Below are 25,264 nucleotides of genomic sequence, written 5' to 3'. Positions count from 1 at the left end.
TATACCATGTGGACAGAAAATTCATGGTTTTTGACCCCCTCCCCCCTCCCCGTGGACAAGCGTGGACTTTTCATTAACCCCTACCCCCCTCCCCCAATGTCCACGTGGACATCCCAAAAAGAGTTTTTTTTTCATATTTACAAAATAAATGGAAAAAGTGATTTTGAAAAAGTTTTTTTTTCTTCGTAAACAATGTCTTAAATATAATGGGGCACGTTCGGTGAAGTACTAGATTTGTAGTAATGAGCTGAATTTTAGTATGGTGAGAAGGTCAATTCTCCGTTTCTGCAATGAAATGATGCAAAATGCGTTGGTATTATAATTTCTCGTCTAATTTGATGCTAATTGAGCAAAACTTTGGATAACTTTGTTGTTTATGTTGCAAGAAATGGAGAAAATAACAACACTGTTGCTCAAAGTTTTGCTCAAACAGCATTAAATTAGGCCAGGAATCATAATACCCACGCTTTTTGCACTATTTTATTGCAGAAACGGAGAATTGACCTTCTCACCATACTAAAAATCAGCTCATTACTACAAATCTAGTACTTCACCGATCTGTCCTATTGAAAACTTTATAAAATACAAATATTCAATAGCTTTACATATAATACAAACAAGTAGTACAAAATAGGTACCTACAAGTTTTCAACATTGTTTTTTTAACTAAGCTTAATGTTTGTGAAAGTGTGGGTTCGACTCTTGCTCCAGTTGGTAAAAATTTTCGTCAAACAGAAAATTCTTCATTAGGTGTTTTTCGTGTAATGCCCATCGCCTAATGTTAGTGATTGTTCAGTGTTTAGTCTGTACAGCCTCTGGTTGAAGACGGTTTTTTTTTTAGAATGTTTGTCCAATCTATGATGGTCTGATTGTTTTGTTGAGATAAAGTAATTTTGTATCTTAGATTTTTGTTGAGATAAGATTATATTTCTTAGATTCTTTTAAAAAACAAGATTTACAGCATCTTAATTGTATTGCTGAGGTTTAGACTTTAATGATCATAAGAAACATCTTAAAATTTAAAGGAACCTACAAAATAAAGTTTTTAAAATAAGCCTGCAAATCCCTACATGTATTTTGAGAATCTTCAACAGTTCTTTCATACATTTGATTTGATCATACATTGTCGCGACATAATTTGTTTCGTTTTTAGATTCTTGTTTCCTAATTTATACCTATGTCAATGTTGTCCACGTGGACATTTGAAGAACCCCCACCCTCCTCTCCGTGGACAAGCATGGACTTTTCGCTAACCCGCTCCCCCCTCCAAGCTGTCCACGTGGTCAGTGCCGGATTTAGGCTTCGGGGGGCCCGGGGCAAACCGTATAAAGAAGGCCCCCAAAATCAAGATTTTGAATATGTAAACCGTACATTAACGTTTTCTTTTCAATGTTGTTTATTTTTCGTTTTTTTGCTGATTTTTTCGGTTTAGAAAGAAATTATGTCACTCAACTGTTTTGTTCATTCGAATGATGATTTTTTTTTAATTTTTTATGATGAAATATTAAAAACCTTCAGTTGCAATTCTTCAAAATATCGACCAATTATTAAAGTAAATAAAAACAAATGTTACGAACATGCATTCTAAAATTACTAAAATGTTAAGATTTCGCATACAGGTTTCCAGCGTAAATTCATATTTTATTCATATGGTACATATATTTTAAACTTTCATCCGAATTAAATTAAAGATTTATGAAAATTTTACAAATTAGCGTTCAGTTCGAATTGCAAAATTCTACAAGTGAACAAAGTCAGGATTGTAGGGGGCAACTGTAGCACTAACACTGTAAAAACATTGTTCTGAGATGTTCTTAAAGACTAGGTTTCCAAAGCTGCCCCGAATTTCTCGAACATCTCCAGGAATCGTTATCTGCTTTTCCCTATCATAACATTTGTCCTCAACGAACTGATGCAGATGGGTATTAAGCAGTTATTTGATAGAGACGATTTTTTGTAATGTTAAGTCCTAAAACAGTTTTTCAATTGAATTCAACAAGAACTTTTGGGGTTTTATAGAAACTCGCGTATAACAGAATTAAACAAAAAATACTTCATTTTTCCTGATTATTGAATACTGTTATACCTATCTAGATATGAATTTGCTGCAACCAAGCATTAAAACCGATCCCTCAAATAAGTCATTCTGAGGAATACACTTCAATTCTACAGTTGAATTGCTTAGCAATTAAAATAATGATTTTTAAACGAAAGAGCAACATATTTTGGCACCCAAAAATACGAAACTAAGGATATTGATGTAAATATATAAAAAATTATGAAACTTTGGATTTTCAAGTGAAAATTCAGATATGAAATAATCTGGATGCTCTGAAAAAACTCAATTATAACTACACTAGGACATGTATAAAATATAATCGTCTCTTAAAGAGCATTTTATGTTTTGATGAAGAAAATATATAGTGCTTCAGGATTCTTGGGGGGGCCCCCCTGATCGGGGGGCCCGGGGCACTTGCCCCCTTTGCCCCCCCTTAAATCCGGGCCTGACGTGGTATATGGACAGCCCCTTTACATCTTACTATACTAATTTAAAATAACTAAATTAATAGACAAAAGCTTTACACTGTTATTTTAGTGATGATATGGCGATAAATTTACAAGTTTAGTCAAAATGTGCATGTTTCTATGAACAAAGCATAAATCTATATCTATCTATATATATAAAAATGAGTTTGAAGTCCCTTTGAGGCAACAAAACTTACGAACGGGTGAACCGATCAGGATGACTCTTGCAGGGTTTGATTCGTATTCATGGTGGCTGTGTTTATATGCATAAAAAGTTACGAAAATCATTTTAAAAAGTATGAAAAATCAGAAAATATTGATTTTTTATGAGCAGGGAAGAATTTCAGCCTGATTGAAATGAAAACAATCTAGAGTGCGTTGCTGCGATGACCTTAGGCAGTTGTCAAACCACCCCAAATTGGCAAGACAAAGTTTGCCGGGACAGCTAGTACAGTATATAAAGCCAATTTTGGTCAAAATTTGCCACAATAGGGATATAATCAAGTTTTGGAAAAGATAATTATGGGTTAAACTAAGATATAACGCAGCATGACTAAAAAAAACATTGAAACAGGTACAGCGACAATTTTGGCAATTTTAAAGATCAATATAAAATGACTCCGGACTTCACCCAATCTGAATCTTATAGATTATTTCGTATGGTAATAGTTGCTACCACTAATGCTGAGGTCAAAGTAGACGAGACGGATGTCACCGCGTGCTTGCGGCTTTCTCGCCTTCGCTGGCTAGGGAATACACGCTCTTTTGTCCCGTCTACATGAGCGTTGCACTTCCTTCTCGAGAGCCGAACAGCGCCAACGGGCTACGAATTTGGCACCTCGTGTTTTCGCACGCTCTATCCCAACATTGGTGTTCCTTCGCTCCTATATCTTTCTCCAGGTATCATCTGTGATCCACTGCTTTCTCCGGATGCGTAGCTCACCTATTTTTTTTCTCGCCGGTGGCGATGATGTCGTTCTTGATGGCGCTCCATTGATCTTCTACGCTTGTACCTTCCGGAATATCTGCAGCACGGCTCTCCAGCTCCTCGACGAAGGACCTTTTTACCGCAGCGACTTCCAGTCGGCGTGTGTTGACACGCAACTTTGTACTCCTGTCTATGGATTCTAGCAATGGGCAGCCGTATCTCGCCGATTATGAGATGATGTTCGGACTCAATGTTGACGCTACGTTTGTTCCACACATCGAGAAGGCCTCGTCTCCATTTTCGGCTGATGCAGATGTGGTCGATTTGAATTTCCGTGATGCCATCAGGGGAAGCCCATGTCACTTTGTGCGCTTGTCGATGAGGAAAGAGCGATCTCCCAATCACCATGTCATTGTTGCCACAAAACTCTGCAAACAGCTCTCCGTTCTCGCTCAGTTCTCCGAGACCATAGCGTCATATGATTTGCTCATAATCCGAGTTGTTGGAACCAACCTTCGCGTTGAAGTTGCCCATGATGATCACCTTTCGGAATCCACGTCAGCATTCAGTTGGCTGTAAAAGTTCTCTTTGGCTTGTATTTTGGCAGCATCTGTTGGCGTGTAACATTGAATCATAGTAAGGTTTCGGTCCCGTGTTCTGAATCTGGCTGCAATTATTCTCTCATTAACCGATTCCTACTTCATGAGCGCAGCGTGAGCGTGAGCGCTGAGCAGGAAACCAACTCCACGGCACATTGGTCGGACTCCATACAAAGGGGCGGCCAAAAATAAATAATATTAAAATATTAATATTTTGTGAAAGGAATATATGTTTTATGTTATATAGCATATGAAAGCTTGGTGTTGGACAGTTTTAATGCACGTATGGCATAAAATTCAAATGCCACAAAATTTTTCAAAGTTTTATATATTGTACCCAAGGAATTTTGGTAATTTTGAAGTTAAAAAACGGTTCTTGTCGTCACGTGTCGCCGCAATTTCGAATATGTAGTACATCTTAAACATCATGCTTAGGACTGCATAAAAACGTTTAAATATTTTGCAGAAATTTGCAGGTTTTCAAATTAGAGCTATATAAAAAGTCATTTTTTTTTCATATATTTTATGGTATTTTCCCGTTATGGACTGGATTGAAATTAATCTTCCCACATTTTTTACAAGTTTTGAACAAACATGATTCAATTTGATGGAAAGTTAATCATTTTATTGAATTCAAATTGAATTTCTCACAAAAAACGCAAAAAATGTGGGGTTTACTGACTTATACAGTTTCTTGAAATTATTGAAGTTACGTAATTTTTAAATACCCCTTTTAAAACACTAAAAATACTATATAACATATCTAGAACACCTATATTTTCGATTAAACACATAAAAAGAGTTTTGGCCGAACTTTATTTTTTTTTCGACCATTGTGCACGGTGGCGAGGAGCGTGTTCGCCTCGAAGGCCAGAGTATAGCAGAATTTAGCCCGACACCAATCTGTGTTTTGAAAAGTTCGGCCAACGGATTTCGCTCAGTCCTAGGATCTCAAGATTCATACGGTATGCCTCTGGTTGGTTGTGCCAATTTACCCTGTTGGGCTAGGGTTAATACATTCCAAGTTCTAATTCTTATTCATTGTTTATCGCTAAAAGTCTTTGCCATTGAATCAGTTCGTTATCTTTCATGTTCGGTTTCTGTAACAGTTTTTGGGTTTCGAGAACAGTAGGTCTTGGCCTAAGGTTTCCTATCCACCGTGGTGAGGCTGCCACCTTTAAAAAGACACGGATACGTTTAGTACTTCCAGCACGACACTAGACAACGGACTAGCATGCAACGCCCAGTGGCGCAGCCGAAAACTTTTCCTGACAGCTGCGGCGGGAATCCAACCCGCGCTTCTAGCACGATGCGACTATATGCTTGGTGACACTAGCCGCACGACCACGAAGCCACCTTGAGTACCTATAGCTTCCGGTGGAGGAGCGTTGAATACTCAGCCGCTGGATGCCAGAGAAGACGCTGTTTGAGCGGCACTTCCTTGGTGAACAGACGCTCGGTACGTACACTTCCTCAATCTGGCTGAAGTCAGAAGGACAACAGTGCCGAGGCTTCACTATCAGCAGAGCATCTCTGCTCTGCTATCAGCTAAGCACACAACTCTTAGCTGGCGGGCTTTGTCACTGCTTGGCTCGTGGAAGCATGAGGTAGGAACTTGTGAAAACCAGAGCTACATATGTTGGATGATTTTTATCTCATTGGCATCGATCGTAGGGCAGTGAAGGATGCTTTTGCTTCTCTGTAGACAGCGGGGACAGGCTTGACTACTACCTCAACCAAGACGAAATACATGATTGCGAATACAGACAGAGGCAGGCCTTGTAGTGTTAACGATGAGGTAGTGATTGACGGGAATGTGTTTGAAGAATTTGTTTATCTTGTATTAATTTTAAAATGTGGAAATGAAGTTTACCGTGAACATAACAGGCGTATTGCAGCTGGGAGTAGGGCCTTTTACGTATGGCGTAATAAGTTTAGATCCCATAGCTTGTAAAAGCAAACCACCTTCGCTTTGTAAGACGCTGATTCTAAGTATAGCCTTCTATGGTCAAGAGCTTTCGGAGTTATTTGAGCACAATGTGCTGAGGACAATTCTCGGTGGGGAAAAATGGTAATGAAACGGACAATATACGCCAGACTTCAGTGGGTGGGACACATAGTGCGAATGTCGGAAGAAACAATGGTGAAAACAATGTTCAGCAGGGAACCAGGTTGGTGACTTCATGGGCGGCCCCGAACGCACGCGGTTGAATATGACCAGCGAACCCCACACGTTCGGGGATACTGGAGGAACATAGCTCAAGGCCGACGAAGATATCTGTCGGATCCTGTCGGAACCCGGAACTTGGTACTAGCGAAAATCGATCATTCATCGCTGCGCAGATCATCAGGTCCGCTAAACAGCGCACCACTTCCGAAGTTAGGCCCGACGCATGGATGAGGAGAAAAATCGATATTCGCTCGTACCAAGTTCCGGGTTTCGTCTGCATTGATAATAGTGTTCTACTAGTGCTGGGCTTTGGAGTAAAGATACTTTGTAGATAGAGGTGTATTTGGCAATATAAACTAAGAAATACAATGCTAAAGAACTTTCGAATGCTTTTGATAAAATTTTCCAATTTTTTCACACGATTACAACTTGTTTTCGTGCTGGAGAAAAAAATTACTTGAACGCTAATACTGATAAATGGATTTTTCTAATATCTGGAAACGAAAACCAACAAACTAGGCTTGCTTACTATACACGGTGTTCAATAAGTTCGGATACACAGTAAAGTTGAATTTATTTCCCATCTGTAATTCAGTTTTGCAAAGTGAATGTATTAATTGAAAGCTCACATAATACTGATCAAATATAGTAGGGGTACTCACTAAACAGATTAAAGTGCTGCGTAAGCCATGATTTTCTGCTTATATGAAATGTTTCATGATTTTGCGAATGAAATAATCAAAGATTGCCTTGGTGATCGCGACGTTTAATCAGTTTAATCAGTTTACGCTGTTAAGTGAATCCCCCTAGTATATGTTTTGAAATAAACTGTCTTTTATGCTTTTGTAATAATTGCAAATGTGTCTCAAGTTCCTTTTGGCCGGCACGCACGTCTGTCATTGGTATTTCGTGAAGTTTTTATTGAGTAATGCTGTTAAGTTGAATCAAATTAGGTTGTTGTCCTCAGCATTAGTGGTAGCAACTATGGCCATACGAAATAATCTATAAGATTCAGATTGGGTGAAATACGGACTCATTTTATTTTGATCTTTAAAATTGCTAAAATTGCCGCTGTACCTGGTTTAATGATTTTTGTTTTGTCAAAAAGCAAGGCTGCGTTATATCTCAGTTTAATTCATAGTTATCTTTTCCAAAACTTGATTATATCCCTTTTGTGGCAAATTTGAACCAAAATTAGCTTTGTATAATGTTTTTATGCCTTTTTCATAGATTTAAGCACATTTTGACTAAACTTGCAAATTTATCACCATATCATCACTGAAATAGCAGTGTAAAGGTTTTGTCTATTAATTTAGTTGTTTTAATATAGTATAGTGAGATGTTAACTCAAAAGTCAACGTTTTAGACTTCTGTAGCTTGAGCAACTTATCGAAAATTATTCCAGCGTGCCGGAGCTAACAAACTTTAGATACATCTAAGGCTTATAAAAAAAAGTAGAAAAAACTTTATTCAAAACCATATGCTATATTTGATCAGTGTTATATGACCTTTCAATAAATACATTTACTTTGAAAATCTGAATTACAGATATGAAATTAATTGAAGTTATGTGGTGTATCCGAACTTATTGAACACCCTGTAGTACTGTCTGCCATGCAGAAGTTTTCCCATTTCCGGTGCTAGCACAGTAGCTATGCGAACAAGCAGAGCCATCCATCGTGTGTGCTTGCCAGCATGTGTGCCTTCTGGATCTGGATGCTGTTTGTATTTTCAGTTCGACGAGTTTGAATGACGTTTATATTGGCTCCATGTTTGATTTGTATTCCGGTGAGGATACGTGTCAACATTTTTTTCCAATCAAATCCAAATTTGCTTTTGATTGCTTTTCTATAACAATGCCATGAGATGGCGAAAAGCGGACTGTCAATGTTTCTTCGTGGAATGAGCTGAACAACACTCTAATGTTTGTAATAAAAAATCGCTCAAAAGTTGCAAACAATCCAGATTTGATATGCTTATAATAACATATTGAATAGTTCATATTCTAATTATATTTTTCTCTATTTTTTGATAGGTTTTATAGTGGTTGCATCCTGTGTCATGACATTTGAAGCACGAGACTCTGCCGCTAAAGTGGTTCCAGCAAGGTTCAAAGTGAGCAGTAATACTCGGAACGCGAGTCGGAATACGGCGTCTCGTCGATCCACAAGTGAGTAATACTAGTATCTGCAAGAAGTTTAAAATTGCATGGAGATTATAGATTATATATCTGTAACAAGTAGATTGTTATGATGATTGTATTATTTTCTCGATTCACTGAGAAACACGTCATGTATAGGAGCACAATCATTTTTTAAAGAATATTAAGGTTCCAGTAGGCACGTATAGTAAGAAAAAAAAAGATGAAATGTAATATTGGAGCTTAGTCATGAATTCCATAGCAAACCCTGTTACTAGCTTTCTACCAAATGGCATCCACCCAAGAGATTAACGTAATTCTTCTGCTAATGACTTGCATCTACAACAGTTTTGTCTTGCATGCACAAGAACCATCTGGTTTTCCACGAAAAATAAAACACAATTCCTCTGCATCTGGGCACGCTGGCCGCTCTCAACTCTGAACGACCCACCAAAGTGCACACCGCAAGTGCAAACAGTGCTGAAAATTAATACATCCCCTGGTGCTTTGGGCAATTTTGTGTCCTCTTTGATGGAAATAAAAGGGAAACCATATGAAGAAAAAAAAAACTCCACTTCAGCTCCAATTGAGCCAGTGGACTATCCATGCAGCATTTTGTAGTGCACGGGATGTATTCTGACAGTGCTGTGAATAAATAAAGTCCCACCTCACAGGTGGATTCAGCAGCATCAGATCCCCAGTCAGCGAATTCATTATTTCGAGCAAATAAAAAAATACTCGACAGCGACGTTTCCAGTCTGGAATCTACAGTAATGATGTACATGTTACCAAATAATCGAATTTGATATCCTCACTCGCTTTTTCAGTGTTACGTTTATTCGAACGAAGAGGATTCCACTCAAATGCTTTATGAAGCATGAAAAGAATCAAATTGGCGCATATTTTTTTGCTTGAAACTTACTAGGGTAATTGATCCGATCATGGAGGAGTTAAGCGCTGGGTTCATGTTTAAACCACAATTGTATCGCCCCAAGCAAACTTTTTACATGGATTGAATTGAAAATAATAAAATCCATCCTTAATCTACGGGAAAATAACGAAATATTGCCACTTTGATGTTGTTATGAGCATTTTATTCGTTTTTATCTGAAAGATCATTGTGTTCCTAATGTTGCGGTATGTGTTCCTAATGTTGCGGTATTTTGTTCCTATTGTTGCGGTATCCCATTGAAATCATATGGGATACCGCAACATTAGGAACACTACCGCAACAATAGGAACACAGCAGCAAACACATTTATGAAAATATTTTTTTAAAATAGGTTTTTGGACAAATCTTAAGCAAACAAATGGTGCAATCTCATAATTTAAGCACCATACATCTATTAAAAATACCTTTTGGTAACATTTCAGTCGAAAAAGTGCTCAATTGCCATTACCGCAACAATAGGTACTACCGCAACGATGGGAACAATTACCCTACCGTAGACAGATGATGAATTGATCATTTATAAATATCATGCCGGTATAATGTCCATTAGTAGAGATGTTGACGTCCTCGGTACACTTGTTTCTTGATATACAATAAATAGGGTAGACAATATAGATTGGACCATTGTTCATTTTAGACCTTTTACGTACTTTACCGGTCAGGTTAAGGCCTCCTCTGCTGTACATAGGAGTCGTCTCCATTCTACTCGTTCCATGACTGTGTGTCTCCAGTTCCGCATTCTGCGAAGGGCCCGCTAATCTTTCTCCGTGTACCTCGTCTTCTTGTACCGGTCGGATGGCTCTCGAGAACCATTTCAATCGGGATACTATCCGACATCGTTATGACGTGATCCGCCCACCGTTGTCTCCCGATTTTCGCGGTGTGGACGATGGTTGGTTCTCTCGGCAACTGATGGTTTGTGGTTTATTCGCGTTCTCCAAGTCCCGTCTTCCATCTGCACTCCGCCGTAGATGGTACGAAACACCTTCCGTTCGAGAACTCCAAGGGCACGTTGGTCCTCTGCACGTAGGGTCCATGCTATGCACCCATAGAAGACTACCGATCTAATCAGCGTTTTGTAGATAGTTAACTTTGTGTGACGGCGAACTTTGTTCGATCGTAGAGTTCTGCGGAGTCCAAAGTAAGCTCGATTTCCTGCCACAATGCGTCTCTGAATTTCTCTGCTAGTGTCGTTGTGGGTGGTCTCCAGTGAGCCCAAGTACACGAATTCTTCAACCGCCTCGATTTCATCATCGACGTGGATAGAAATTCGGGGTGGCGGGCGCGGTAGTTCCTTCCTAGAGCCCTTTGCCATAATGTACTTTGTCTTCGACACATTAATGACTGATCTGATTCGGCTGGCTTCACTCTTTAGTCGGATGTACGTTTCCGCCATCGTCTCAAATTTGCTAGCTCTAATGTCAGTACCATCAGCGAAATTAAGCAGCTGAACGTACTTCGTGAAAATCGTTCCATTCGTGTTTATCCCCGCTCTCCTTTTTACACCGTCTAAGGCGATATTAAATAGCAAGCACGAAAGACCATCAGCCGTAAACTTCTGCGAGATTCGAAGGGACTCGAGAGTGTCCCTGATACTCGAACTACGCACATCACTTTATGTTTATACATTCGTCGTACTCATGCATAATCTGCCATAGCTGTTCTCGAGAGTATCTTGTAGGCAGCGCTCAGTAGTGTGATCGCGCGATAGTTCTCGCAATCCAGCTGGTCGACCTTTTGGTAGATATAGGACACACGATACCTTCCATCTATTCCTCCGGTAATGCTTCCTCCTCTCAAATCTAGATATTCCAAACCTATATTCGCACTGAGGTCTACGCGGATATTGATTATATCCGAGAAGAATTTACCGTCGATTGGAACGTGGTCGATTTAGTTTTTTGTTTGATGGTCGGGTGAACCAGGTGGCACGGGCTTGGTGGTCTACACAGCAAAAAATCTTGTAAAATCACATCACTTTCGCTGCACATCAGTTGCGTCGTAAAAGTGATGTACAAATTACAACCTTTCCACACAGCAAATTAGCCGCTGAAGCTTGAAAGTGAGTCTAGCAATCGCTAGAACCGGAACGATACATGATTCATATATAAGTAAAATATTGACACTCTGAATATTGATACACTGATCCACTGATTGTCCGGCATATCCCTTGCCTCTCGGCTATTTCACCGAGTTAGAAGATAGGTGATTAACATGATACTGCTTCTAAGTATCCGCTGCAATGGGTTTGTTGACACTTGCCGGTGCCAACCAGGGTGTACATGATGAGTGTGATAATTGTTGGAAAACGATGTATCCCAGTGAGATTACGTTCGAAAATGGATACATCGCCAGAAATTACGCGTACTTACCATGTACACCCTGGTTGGCAACGGAAAGCGTCGACAAACCCGTTTCAGCAGATACCTAGAAGCAGTATCATATTTTATCATACACATTCTAACTCGGTGAAATGGCCGAGAGGTAAGGGTTATGCCTCACAATCAACGGATGAGTGTACGAATCCATGCCAATATTTTATCCATAAATGAGTCATCTATCGATTCGGTTCTATAGCGATTGCTAGACCCACTTTCAAGCTGCGGCGGCTAATTTGCTGCATGGAAAGAATGTAATCTCTACATCACTTTTACGACGCGACTGATGTGCAGCGAAAATGATGTGATATCACAAGAAATTTTTTGCTGTGTAGTGGCTACCGCTTCTGATTTATATGCAGGCCCGGATTAAGGATTGTGGGGGCCCGGGGCCCGAGCGGATGCGGAGGCCCCTTGGCGAAGGACTTAAACAAAATCTCTTCGTTTTCAAACAGTAGTTGAGCAATATGAAACAAAAAGTTGGCGTGTAATTACCAAAAAAGGTCTTTGTGGGGGCCCCTAAAATGTGGGGGCCCGGGGCCCGGCCCCCCGTACTTCCGGCCCTGTTTATATGCAGAAGGTCCTAGGTTCAAACCCTGGCCCGTCCCTTTCCTCCTACTTTGTATCTTTCTATATACTTTCTCTCTGCTTTCTACATATACAACTCATGTATATTCACATGTTCATAGCCATCGCTAGAACAGAAACGGGTTAAAAAGCCGTTTCCCTTCCTTCCAAACTTTCACAGCACAGTGTCTCAATCCTATTAGATAACGCCTACAAGTTATGCAATCAAGCCGCACATCTTCAGAATAATAAAAACCACAATTCTATCACCTTACCCTGATATCCACACACCAATGTGTGAACCTTCTGCCAACCAAGTCCCACCAACACTCCGACATCCGCATGTATTTGTGCTGACGCAGAGATATATTCGGTCAGATGTGGATACAAACGATTGCAATCATCACTTTCTTTCCCTTCCCCATATTGACCTGCAACCTGACGTAGCAGGCGCCATTGTCGCCTAAAAATAGAAGATCACCATCGCTCACACACTGAAGATGCCTGCTTCTCCCCGACAGATATCTCATTGGTTCCTTGTGTGAGTGTAGCTGGTCTGGCGATACTGGAGTAGCATCTACGGGCGGTCAATCAAGCTCAAGCTGATGGTCGGGTGGACCAGGTGGCTTTGTGGATATCTTTGCGAGGGAAGAAAGTAATTCGGACTACCATACCACGGGAGGTATTTTAGACCCCACGGATCGTTTTGTCGAAACATTTACATGGCTGGAGTTTGATTTACAGCCCGTAGATGCTATTACTAACACCAGATCAGCTGGTGCTATTTCTTCAGTATGTAAATGTTGACGATCTTCTGACGAGAATGAAGCCCGCTACGTCAAGATGTAGCTAATTGGTTAGTTGTTTATCAAAAACTCCCTAACAATTCCATGCAACCAGCTATTAGAATAACTAGCCACAGAAGTCCAATGTCGCGACTGTTCGTGTGACTAACATCTAGCTTGCCACGCCCTTACAGCGTCAGTAGCGGTACGAGAAGTGTCAAATAAATTTTGTTTACCAAAACAAAAGATCCTCTACCAGTTGGACACTTAAAAATAATCAATTATTACAATTAAAGTTATTAATTTAATTAAATAGGAAAAATGACTACAGCGCCATTGGAGTTCTAGTGTATTTCTATTAACCAGCTTGAGGGTGAATTTTCATCCTCTCATATTTCGAAAAGTTCATCCAGGATGAACTCGTTCTTTACGATAGTCCTACAGTTTTGTCACTTTGGTTTTGTTTGTCATCATATTTCCTTCCCGATCATTATAAATGGTGGATACTGCGTACACTGGCGTAGCCACGGGGGGGGGGGGGTTTTAGGGTTAAAACCCCCCCCCCCAGAGCCAAAATTTCTGGAACAAATTTCCAGTATAAAACGCTTTGTGATGAAAAAATTTTTCGGCTGCGCCGCTATTTTAAACCTACGGCTCATATTCAGTGTTTATATTTACCAAATATCAGTGTCAAATAAAAAAATTATTATTGAAAATCGAAAACCCCTCCCAGAGCAAATTTCTGGCTACGCCACTGACTGCGTAGTACAAGGTACCGGTTGCCATTGACAGTAGCATAAAACCGAAGACCACTTTATCAAGAAGACTTGCAGCACTGCTCAATATCGGGGGTCACTGTTAGCAGCGCCACCACGGATTAAGGTGGAAGCATTTATGGTAGTGTATGTAAATCTTCATACTCGCACCAATACACTTTTACACTTTTATACAAAGGTACCACCTTAGCTCAACAGGCGGCGGTGCCGTCGGTGTCGCATGCCGTTAGTATGGGAAAACAACAGAGTTGCATGTCTTCTTGATAAAGTAGTCTTCGAAAAAACGTCGAAAATATTCAACGGATGGATGTCTCAATTATTTGTTAATGTTGTTAAACTGCTGTGAATCGCTTATCAGTCCCATGTTTGCTGCATTTCCTATGCATATGGGACCAGATATTTATCACAGCGATGCAAAATTTTGTGAAACCTTTTTTAATATGATGATGATGATTGTGTAGCCACCATCAGTGCAAGAATTACCTATGGCTGCAGAGTCATACCGGAAGGTAATGGTCTACCTGGATAGGTTTCTTGTAGCAGTGAAAGTTAAGGCCACTGGAGACCGTCGGAAAACAACATGATGGTTGTTATCTCTTGATAGAAGCCTGGCCACCCCACGAGCATTTGCCCGAAAACCACTTCATTTGGCTTCCATAACCACCCGTTCTCTTCCCCGAAATCCCCAAGTATTTGTCATGTTCAAATATTAAAGGAAACAACAAAGAACGAACACACTGGATGAATCTATTCGGCTGGTTTTCATTACACACACTCTAAGGGGCCAACCAACTCCCAACAGGAAAATGTCCACATCACGTACACTTTTCGCAAATCCCGCACACCTAGAAAAATCATGTAATTTCAGGTGTCCTAAACCTGACATATATGAGCATCTTCAAAAACACAAATTAAAAGGTCAAAACATGTAAATTTACATCTTCGAGGGCACCACAAAATAAAACTTATTTATTTCTTAGCGTCTACAGCGTCGACAGAAAAACCATACAAAAGTAAAATTTTTGGCACGCATAGATTCGAACTCAGATCCGTTGATTGTGAAACACATCACTTACCTCTCGGCTATTTCACCGAGTTAGAATGCAGCTGATGAATATCATACTGATTCTACGTTGCTGGTGAAATGGTTATGTTGACATCTAACATACTTACATGATGCGCGTAAAATTGTGTACAAATTCGTGATTCAGTATTGAAAATGTTAACGTTTTTTAATGATACACGAGACGGGTAAATTTCAGAATTTTTAGGTGTGCGACAAGCATGCTTTCGAATCTTCCGCGTACATTTTTCACCTTTCACGCCGACTTACCAATACCCTGCAAGCGAATTGTTCTCCTCTGACATGCAGCAAAAAGCTCGTTGTCAAAATCTGAAAAAAATCTAAATCATTAAACATTTTTGATTATGAAAGACAAAAATTTCAAATTGAAGTCTGCTTTGATAACATTGCACAGTGTTTTATTTTGCCGATTTCGTGCGCATTTTTGATAACTTTTCAACCGTTGATTTTTGCGATATAGTTTCTTCGGAGAAGTTTCTACATAAGACATAGCGCATCTTTTGACATGAAGAGCTGGATGATCAAGTGAGAAAAAAAAATGTTTTTCAAAAAATGCAGATCGACGTTTGATGTCATCGGCAAAGTTTTACAAAATGCAATTTTGAACAACTTTGTCAAAGACGTCATAATGCTAAATCTCATACTTAACGAGATATATTGCGTTGTATGTACATGACTCCTAGAAATCATATATTTCATCATAACTTTTTTAACGGGATTTTATACATTTTTTGCGTCTTCTACAAAGTTGTTTAGATGGCGTTCTGACTCCTGGAAGTGGTTCGGCGTTTTTGAGTCTTTCTGACTTCAGGAATAAGGTTTTGTTTCTTAATAGGAGACAAATTTGGTGAGATCTACCTATTTTTACCTTTCATTGTTTATTTATTATATAATTGTACAATTTAAATTTCATATTACGAGGATTATATACACTTACACGGAGGGGTAGCCTAAGGGGGTTAATTGATTTGATGACCGAACTTAAGTTCGTGGTAGCCAGTCTTTTGTCATGAGCTAGCAACTTTATGTTGACTACCGAAGGAATTCAGCGATTTTAACTCACCCTGCCACAACAAACCATCAGGTAGATTATTCCCTTCCGGAATGATTCTGCAGCCATAGGTAATCCTTGCCAGCGCAAGGTGGGTACACATTAATCATCATCATCATCATCTTCTACAAAGTTGTTTAGAATGTAAAAAAAAAGTTTTTGCTGAACATAAAAAAAACGTTAGCTTTTGAAATAACAAAGCTATTCACAAATTACTGATTTTTATAGGGTAACTTTGAACTCGTCTAACTTCTTTCAGCGCAGAATGGCGCAGAGAACCGTTTCGAATAATGAAACAACTATATTTCTAGTATATGAAAATGGCTTAAATTTTTGTATGCATTTCATTTCATTTATTTAGTTCAACATCAAATTCATGATAACACCGAATCAACAATTTGCCGCCATAATACTCGATTTGCAGCTGCAGCTCTCCAACGTCGGTCACGCCCAACGGTCGCCAGATCACGCTCCACCTGGTCCACCCATCGTGCTCTAGCAAACGCCAACTTTGCAGGATTGCTGTCCGGCATTCTTGCAATATGCCTTGCCCACCATATCCGTCCAGCTTTAGTCACTTTCAGGATGTTGAGTTCACCGTAGAGTGCAGCGAGCTCGTGGTTCATTCTTCGCCGCCACACACCGTTCTCCGACACACCGCCGAATATCGTCCTTTGCACGCGTCACTCGAAAACTCCGAGGATCTGCCTCAAGCACCGTTCATGTCTCGTGTCCGTAGAGAACCACCGGTCTTATGAGTGTCTTGTACATGGTACATTTGGTGCGGGGGTGAATCTTTTTTGACCGTAGTTTCTTCTGGAGCCCGTAGTAGGCACGACTTCCACTGATGATGCGCCTTTGTATTTCACGGCTCACGTTATGATCAGCCGTTAGCAAGGAACCGAGGTAAACGAAATCTTCTACCACCTCGAAAATATCCCCGTCTATCGTAACATAGCTGCCAAGGTTTGTCAGTCCCACCTACCAGCATGTACTTTGTCTTAGCCTTTGTCGATATTGTCGTATGCCGCCTTGAAGTCGATGAACAGGTGGTGCGTTGGGACCTGGTATTCACGGAATTTCTGGAGGATTTGCCGTACGGTGAAGATCTGGTCCGTTGTCGACCGGCCGTCAATGAAACCGGCTTGGTAACTTCCCACGTACTCATTTACTTTAGGTGAAAGACGACGGAAGATGATCTGGGATAGCACTTTGTAGGCGGCATTCAAAATGATGATCGCTCGAAAGTTCTCACCCATTAACTTGTCGCATTTCTTATGGAAGGGACAGATTATCCCTTCCTTCCATTCTTCCGGCAGCTGTTCGGTTTCCCAGATTTTGACTACTAACTGGTGCAGACAGGTGGCCAACTTTTTCGGGCCCATCTTCATGAGTTCTGCTGTGATGCCGTCCTTACCAGTCGCTCTGTTGTTTTTGAGCTGGTGGATGGCATCCTTAACTTCCCTCAGCATGGGAATTTGACATTTTCTCCGCTGTCTTGATCCCCCGTGCCTACATTCTCATCGCAATTTAGGTGCTCGTCGAAGTGCTGCTTCCACCTTTCGATCACCTCACGTTTGTCCGTCAGGAGGCTCCCGTCCTTATTCCTGCAGATTTTGACTTGCGACACGTAGTCTTTGCGGGACGCGTTGAGCTTCTCGTAGAACTTACGTGTTTCTTGTGAGCGGCACAGCAGTTCCATTTCCTCGCACTCCGCTTCTTCCAGGCGGCGCTTTTGCTCCCGGGAGAGACGGGTCTGCTGCTTCCGCTTCTGTCTGTATCGCTACACATTCTGTCGGGTTTCATGCTGCAGCATTACCGCCCGCGCTGCGTCCTTGTCTTCTTCAGAACCGCTCTGAATTCCTCGTCGAACTAATCATTTCGTCGACTCCGTTCCATGTACCCGATGGTGCTCTCGGCTGCGTTATTGATGGCTGCTTTGACTGTACTCCAGCAGTCCTCTAGAGGGGCCACATCGAGCACACCCTCGTCCGGCAACGGTGCCTCGAGATTCTGCGCGTATGCGGTGGTTACATCCGGTTGCTTAAGTCGCTATAGATCGTACCGAAGCGGTCTACGGTACTGTACATTGTTAATAACGGAGAGTTTTGGGCGCAGTTTAACCATCACCAGGTAGTGATCAGAGTCGATATTAGCGCCACGTAGATAATGTCGGAGAAGTGCCGTCCATCAATCTGATCGTGGCCGATTTTCGATTCCGTTCGTTGTGGTGATCTCCAGGTGTAACGATACGGGAGGCTGTGCTGGAAGAAGGTGCTACGAATGGCCATGTTCTTGAAGGGGTGAAGTCGACGAGGCGTAGACCATTTTCGTTCGTCAGCTGGTGGCCGCTGAACTTTCCAATCGTCGGTCTGAATTCCTCCTCCTGGCCTACCTGGGCGTTTAGGTCTCCTATGATGATCTTGACGTCATGGTTTGGGAAGCGGTCGTACTCGCGTTCGAGCTGCGCGTAAAATGCGTCTTTGTCATCATCAGTGCTTCCGGAGCGAGGGCTGTGCACGTTTATTATGTTGAAGTTGGAGAATCGGCCCTTGATCCTTAACCTGCACATTCTTTCGTCGATCGGCGCATCTGCAGTTCCACGTACCGTGCTTCCAATCGCAAGTTCCTTTCCGTCCCTGTGGTTGTCGCCTTTGGTATCGGTTCGCATTCTTCTCTTGTTGATTTTTCGGTGCTAGTCTTTTTACGGCTGGCTCTCAGGGCCTGCCACCAACTCACTAACCCAGTGAGCTGGGCTTACCTTCCCGGAAGCTACGGGTTCTGCATTGGCATTACCTCCAACTACAGTGCTAAATAGCTAGGCTCAAGCGCTAGTCTTCGCCGGGGGTGGTGTTTTTAATGGGCGCCCAGGAGATAATATTTTACCTGAGCTTCCACCCCCTGAAACGTAGACAATAGTTGGCAATACAGAAACATTGAAAACATAGAAAAGACTTGCAGCTTGACTTCAGTATTACAAATTTACCGCCACATGACAGTACGATCGATTCAATTTCGATAAAGGACATTCTCCGTCAATCTCCTGTTCGGTCAACCATGGCAAAAAGTTCTACCAGTTTGAACTCTATAAGGTAGGTACAGTGATTACGAGCAGAAGAGCAGAACACAGGTAGAGCTATGATGAGGATGGCAAAATTGAACCGGAAAGTTACTTCAGAAGAGTATGCTTCATTAGGAGAGAAACTTTTGCTGAAAGTGTACTTATCGACGAATCGGTTGGATGATGACTTGTTTTCACCTGTTAGAAGTTTATTAGTGACGAAGTTTATAATGACTGGATGTACACTGAATTAACTGATATTTAGTGTTTTTTTTATTGAGCAGAGCGTATTTAAAAACGGATGAGTTTATATTCAATTAGTACCTTTTCCACATATGTCCGCATTCATGAAATATGATTTCTTACATCGGTTTAATCCTGTTTCCGCAACCATTCGCATTGATTATGATGATATAATTGCATATTTGAATGGGTATTAACGGTGCACTTCAATTAAACTGGATTAAAACGGCCATAAGCGTAATTATTTTCAATTATCTATGCCATTCATAAAGCCAACCGTATGCTCTTGTGCCATTATTACAGGTGTTGCCAATGGACCGGCCCAAGCAGCATCGCAATCTGCCCGATGGGAGCAACATTTGGGGGTGTTCCGGACGTCCCCGGCAGTGGAACAGGTTCCGGATCGAAAAGCACTCACGGCAGCGCTGGTTCACTTTTCCAGAGCACTGGGGTGAGTACGGTATCTACAGAGTATGGTGCGGAATTGGTGTTTCGAAATGGGGTTTCACATTGTTTGCCACACAATTGAGTTGTAGAGTTCGAGTGAGGTGGCATACCTCAGGCATTGTTTAACAAGCACACATTTGCTGGAGTACAAGTTTCGTTTCTGTAAGTCAAACGGAATGACACATAGTTGAATCATGTGGAGAAACGTGTTTGTAATATTTGCTTCATTTCATATTAAAACAAAGACCTATGTCACGCTATTTCCACTTTCTTCACCGCAGATACATAAGATGCTATGTGTTCATGGTTCAGGATTCTGAATGGAACATGACGAAACCCTAGTGTGATTTCCCATTTTCCTTTGTTTGCCATGGCATTTATTGTGTAAAAATGAGAAACAGGATAAATACCATAGACTATGTAGTCTCATTTTTTATCATCTCAGCTCTCCTCAAATTTTTGAATTTTATATGGACCGTAGACTTTGGCCAGACACCCCTCCCCCTCAATCTACGTAGTTTATGGACAGGCCTTGAGATACAAAATTCCTTCGGAATAACATATCTGGCAAACTGGTAGCGTAGTGTTTTCCTTACCATTATGACCAAGGACGCAGTATACGAAATCTCATATTTACGGTGTAAGAGTGCTACTAGGTTAGATGATCTTATGTATTCTCTTGTACTCGAGAAGAGATATTCGAAATTTGTGTCGGTCTAAGTGTCCAAAATCGCGCATAGCTGTGTCCAAAATATGTCGGTTCCTGTTATTGTATGTATTGGGATATACCTAGTTAAACGTTCAACACAGAAGCATCATCACCCCAAGCAACCAAAAGTTCGGATTCCACTTGAAGAACGAACTCAGAAGTTCAAGTTCGGTTCAATTCCAGGTTTCGTTGAACTTAATTCTCCATAAAGTTACTCTTGTATTGTTTATGAACTTGGAAGTACATGTACAAGCTTTTGACTTCTCTTCAAAACGACATTAAAGTCGAAAAAAGGTTCAAAAAGAACTTATGTTGAACTTTAAAACAGAGTTCAATCAAATATTAACCGAACTCATGTTGAACTTTTGCGTGCCTTTAAAATTCAAATATAGTTCATTTGAACATATTCCAACAACTTGAAATCATCCGTTCCGAACTTGTTTCGAACTTGTTTTGAACTTACTACCGTCAAGGCGCCATTCACCGTGGGGGCTCCATTCACCGTGTGCCTTCGAATATTTTTTCATTATTTCCATATTATGATTGAATGATCTGACAATTTCCCTTCAATTGCACCAATACAACACTAATGTATTGTTACCATGTCAAAACGCTCATTAAAACATTTAAAAGTATCATTTTGACACTAAACTGTGTTTACATGAAGCGGGTTTCTGCTCGTTCACTGCATTCATAGTGAAAAAACGAAAACTGCGCTAAGGTGATTTAAGCGATAAACTAAATGTAGTAACGTTTTTATTTCACGAAGAAGCAATTAAATTCACATATTAGGTACGTATTTTGCATTACCGAAGTAAGTTTAACAAGAAAGTACGATTACTCGTACTTTTTAACTGAAACAAAAAGGCACGGTAAATGGGTACTAGCGTGGTTCAAAAAATCGTTTTTGCTCCACACCGCTTATTCGATTCGTAACCAGATTTTAAGCCATCTCCCAAAAATTGAGCTAATTTGGTTAAAAATTGAGAGTGCACAAGCCCTTCAAAGTTTGTATGGGAATTACTATGGGAAAAGGACGTTTTCCATTTAATTGACCGTAGCATTTCCCCAGGTGCTCTAGAGTGTTAGTTGACCCTTGGCAGTCCTAGGCTACTCTATCACCTACAACTTTGCCGAAGACCGCATTCAAATCGGACGTCTCATTAATTAATTATCGATTTTTATTCAACTGGAGAAACTTTAACAGTGATCGTACAGCTTCCCAGCAGGCAACATTGCTGCACATGGCGCCAAAGATAGCACACAGAAATCATGGCTACTATGTTTCAAGGCAAATGGCAGTGATGCCCATCGAATAGTGTATCCATCATGATCAAAGATTTTCATTCTGGACAAAAATCAATAACTAATTAATGAGGCGTCCGATTTGAATGTGGTCTTCGGCAAAGTTGTAGCTGATAGAGCAGGCTAGGACTACCATGGGTCAACTAAGACTCTAGGGCACTTGGAGGAATGCTACGGACAATTGAATGAAAAACGACCTTTTCCCATAGTAATTCCCATACAAATTTTGAAGGGCTTGTGCACTCTCAATTTTCGACCAAATCAGCTCAATTTTTGGGAGAAGGCTTAGAATCTGGTTACGAATCGAATAAGCGGTGTGGAGCAAAAACGATTTTTTGAACCACGCTAATGGGTACCCTAAAAATCAATGGTCTCCATTCACCGTGCCCCATATTGTCCCATATATCTAGAAAAAATCGAAAATTTAAACATTCGTTTTTCTAATAAAATCTTGCAAGTTATTACTTGAAATGAATTTAAATGAAGAAAATTCCCTTGGCTGGGTTGTTTTGATCATTTTTAAACAAAGTAGAATAAAATTTCTCATACACGGTGAATGGGTCCCTACTACCACGGTGAATGGTGACCTACCACGGAATTAGGCGACCCTACTACCCTTTACTTATTGTACTATATCACCAAATTTTATGAAAATTTTTCTACTTCTGTGGATATTGCTTCAATTTTAACCTATAATGAAGGCAATTATAAGCGGCACCAACAATGTTTATGAGACTGGTGTCAAATGACAGCCCTTATTTGCACCGAATCCTCTTAGATCCACGGTGAATGGTGCCTTAACGGTACTGAAAGTTCGGATAAATATTAACCGTACCAAAAGTGAACTTCACTTGAACTTCGGCGACAGTGGGGCCGGGGAGAAGTTCTCATTCAATTAAATCACTCGGAAATCGAGCCCAGCAGCCACAGCTTGTGTTAATTCCACAAGTACACTTTGTTCCACTATAATATTTGAACGAACTTACTTGTAATCAACGCAAAGGATCCGTATTGTGTGGATCAAAGGCTGCTCCCGCAGCGGAAAACTGTTCCCCCCAGGATGCCGCCGGGGGTTTTTCGGCTGCGCACAAAAATTTTCCAGCTTTGCTGGATGTTTTCACACCCGTCTCACTTGTCACTGCAGCGCACCGGTAATCGACGCAATCGTATTCACTGAAAACCAAGCTGAAAACTTATAATTTTTTCTTGAAGTCGATACACTGGCCTTAATTTATTGCTTTGCACTGCGAACCACAACAAACTGAAAATGTCAAACTTCGTAAGTTCACAAGAAGTTCCACGTGAACTTCTTTCGAACTTTCGACTTCAAAAACTATTCCAAGTTCAGGGAAAGTTCACACGCGAACCTGATTGAGCTCTACTATATGATATCAGCACATTGAGTAAAATCCCACAGTGCATAACAACACATACATGGAGTAGTGGTTAGGCAACGACTTTCAACGAGGAGATCCCGAGTTCAAATCTCAGTAAGTAAAAAACAACAAACATTATTTCAAGCTATTAGTCAATTTGGATTCCACATGAACTAATGGTTCTTAATAATAAAATTACTTTTGAGGACTAAACTTTTTTTTTCATTTTTTCGAAGTTTATTTTTAAGCTGAATAGCGTTCCTTTCAGCGACACAAGTGTACTTTTTGTGAACTGAAGTTCGGTTAATTACTTAAAAAGTGAGCTGAATAGAATGCTATTCATATACCTTCGAATAGCTGATTAAGCCCAAACATGCTATTTTATCTGAACTTTTGGTTGCTTGGGACCACATCCAAATTCATAAAAGTCCCAGACTGTACAAAAAACCGCCTCAATTTCTAGTCAGATCCTTTTCACTCTGTCTCAACGATATACCTCATACGTGACCAGGCGTGCCATGTCATGACGTTCATGCAGATTTATTGCATGAATTAACCCAAATCGCTCCCTCCACCGTACCAGCGTACGTAAGTTCGTCCTTTCTGCGTCTACTTTCGCGTAAGCCAAAACTTGACACATCCCTCTTGAATCGCAACTAATGGCTCAGCCAGGCCGGGGCACCCTATTATCAGGATCGGAGATAAGCACTCTAAATTCTTCACCTCAGAAAACGCTGCCATAAATCAAGTCGTGACTATCTGGCGTGATGTGGGAGAGAGCGTCTTTGGAGTTGTCATCCTTACCCTTGGAAATTTGACAAAAGAGATCCTTGGCGTGCGTGGAACGCGTTTGCATGGTTTTATGTGTTCGGGGTGGGTACAAAAGTGAGGGGGAATATCCTACGTGTTTATTGAGCTGAGCATTTACCAGTCATCAAAGCTACCACAGCACAACAACATGTCGTTGGGTGGTCGGTCTCCGTTTTTCTTGGTTGGTAGGTAGTTAATGGTGGCTAGACAGGTCTCTCGATAAAACGCTAATTGTTTTCGCAGACGTGCCGTCATAAATCTTATCATCGTTTATCGTTTGAGTAAACATGAGCGTTTGGTGAAGAGAGAGAGAGAAATTAAAAGCGATTTCAACTTGATAAGGTGTTCAAGTTTCCAGTAACTAGTAACTACTTTTAGTGTATTTATTATAGCGTGTGCCAATGATAGGAGATTAGCTATAACTGGTACAATACATATAGCGAAAAAGGGTGCACGGAAGCCGAAGTTTTAATAAGTGCAACCATCTTTTGTGTACGTGATCTGTACCACTCCCAATTCACAATGATTTTCTTGTTGATTTACATCCTTTAAGGTTGAAAATCAACTATAGTGAATTTGAGGTACTATAGCCATAATTGGAATATTTACGTAGTGTATGAAAAAAAAATCGTTCGATAAAGACTGAATAGGTGTGAATCCCCTGACCACATCTCTCCCCCTGAAATTCTTATAAATCCCCTGAAACCCTCTGAAATGCCTTGCAATGCATCTGACATCCCCTGATACCTCTCAAAACTATTTGATACCTTCTGGAACTCCAATGAAGCTTCCTTGAAAACACCGAATCCCTTTAATATTTCCCAACTGGATTGCTGAAGGGTACTGAAACTTCGTTGAAATCCCCTTAAACTTCCTTGAAATCTGCTGAAACTGACGAAAACCCTTTTGAATCCCTCCACCCTGAACTCCTTGAAACTCCATGAAAATCTAAAACCTCCTTAAACCTGGTTCCAACTCTGAAACAACTTGAAACTCTATGAAGTCTCCCTGAGCCTGGTCCTACCTGAAATGTGGCTAGGGAACCCCTGAAACTCTCTGAAATCTCGCAAAACTCCCTGAATCCCTACTTAAAACCCTTGAAGCCGTTCAAAGCTTCCCTGAAATTCCAATGAGGTCCCCGGAAACCGGAACCTATGAAAACTCTTTAAGACCCAGAATAAAACGCCTTGAAGCCCTTCGAAACTCAATTAAATTCTTCAAAAACGCTATGAAACCTCATGAAACGCCTTTAAAATTCTTGAAAATTTCCCTGAAACCTCATTGAAAACCGTAGAGATCGCTTTAAAATACCCTCGAAACAATCTGAAACTCCACTTAATACCGCTTAAACCACTCT

At 40.7% G+C, this 25,264-nt stretch overlaps 1 protein-coding gene across 1 annotated transcript in view; it reads left to right on the top strand.

Annotated features, from left to right (window-relative positions):
* LOC109426278 (uncharacterized) overlaps positions 1-25,264 on the top strand; it is a 112,459-nt gene that overhangs the window by 41,583 nt on the left and 45,612 nt on the right. The window contains exons 4-5 of the mRNA XM_062852531.1: positions 8,259-8,393; positions 19,564-19,711. Coding sequence (XP_062708515.1) covers positions 8,259-8,393; positions 19,564-19,711 — 283 coding nt within the window. The remainder of the gene's footprint in view (positions 1-8,258; positions 8,394-19,563; positions 19,712-25,264) is intronic.

Source organism: Aedes albopictus, chromosome 2 (genome assembly GCF_035046485.1).
Source record: "Aedes albopictus strain Foshan chromosome 2, AalbF5, whole genome shotgun sequence".
Taxonomy (NCBI): domain Eukaryota; kingdom Metazoa; phylum Arthropoda; class Insecta; order Diptera; family Culicidae; genus Aedes; species Aedes albopictus.
Note: the sequence above shows the minus strand (reverse complement) of the source record. Positions and strands in the feature narration are given on the sequence as shown.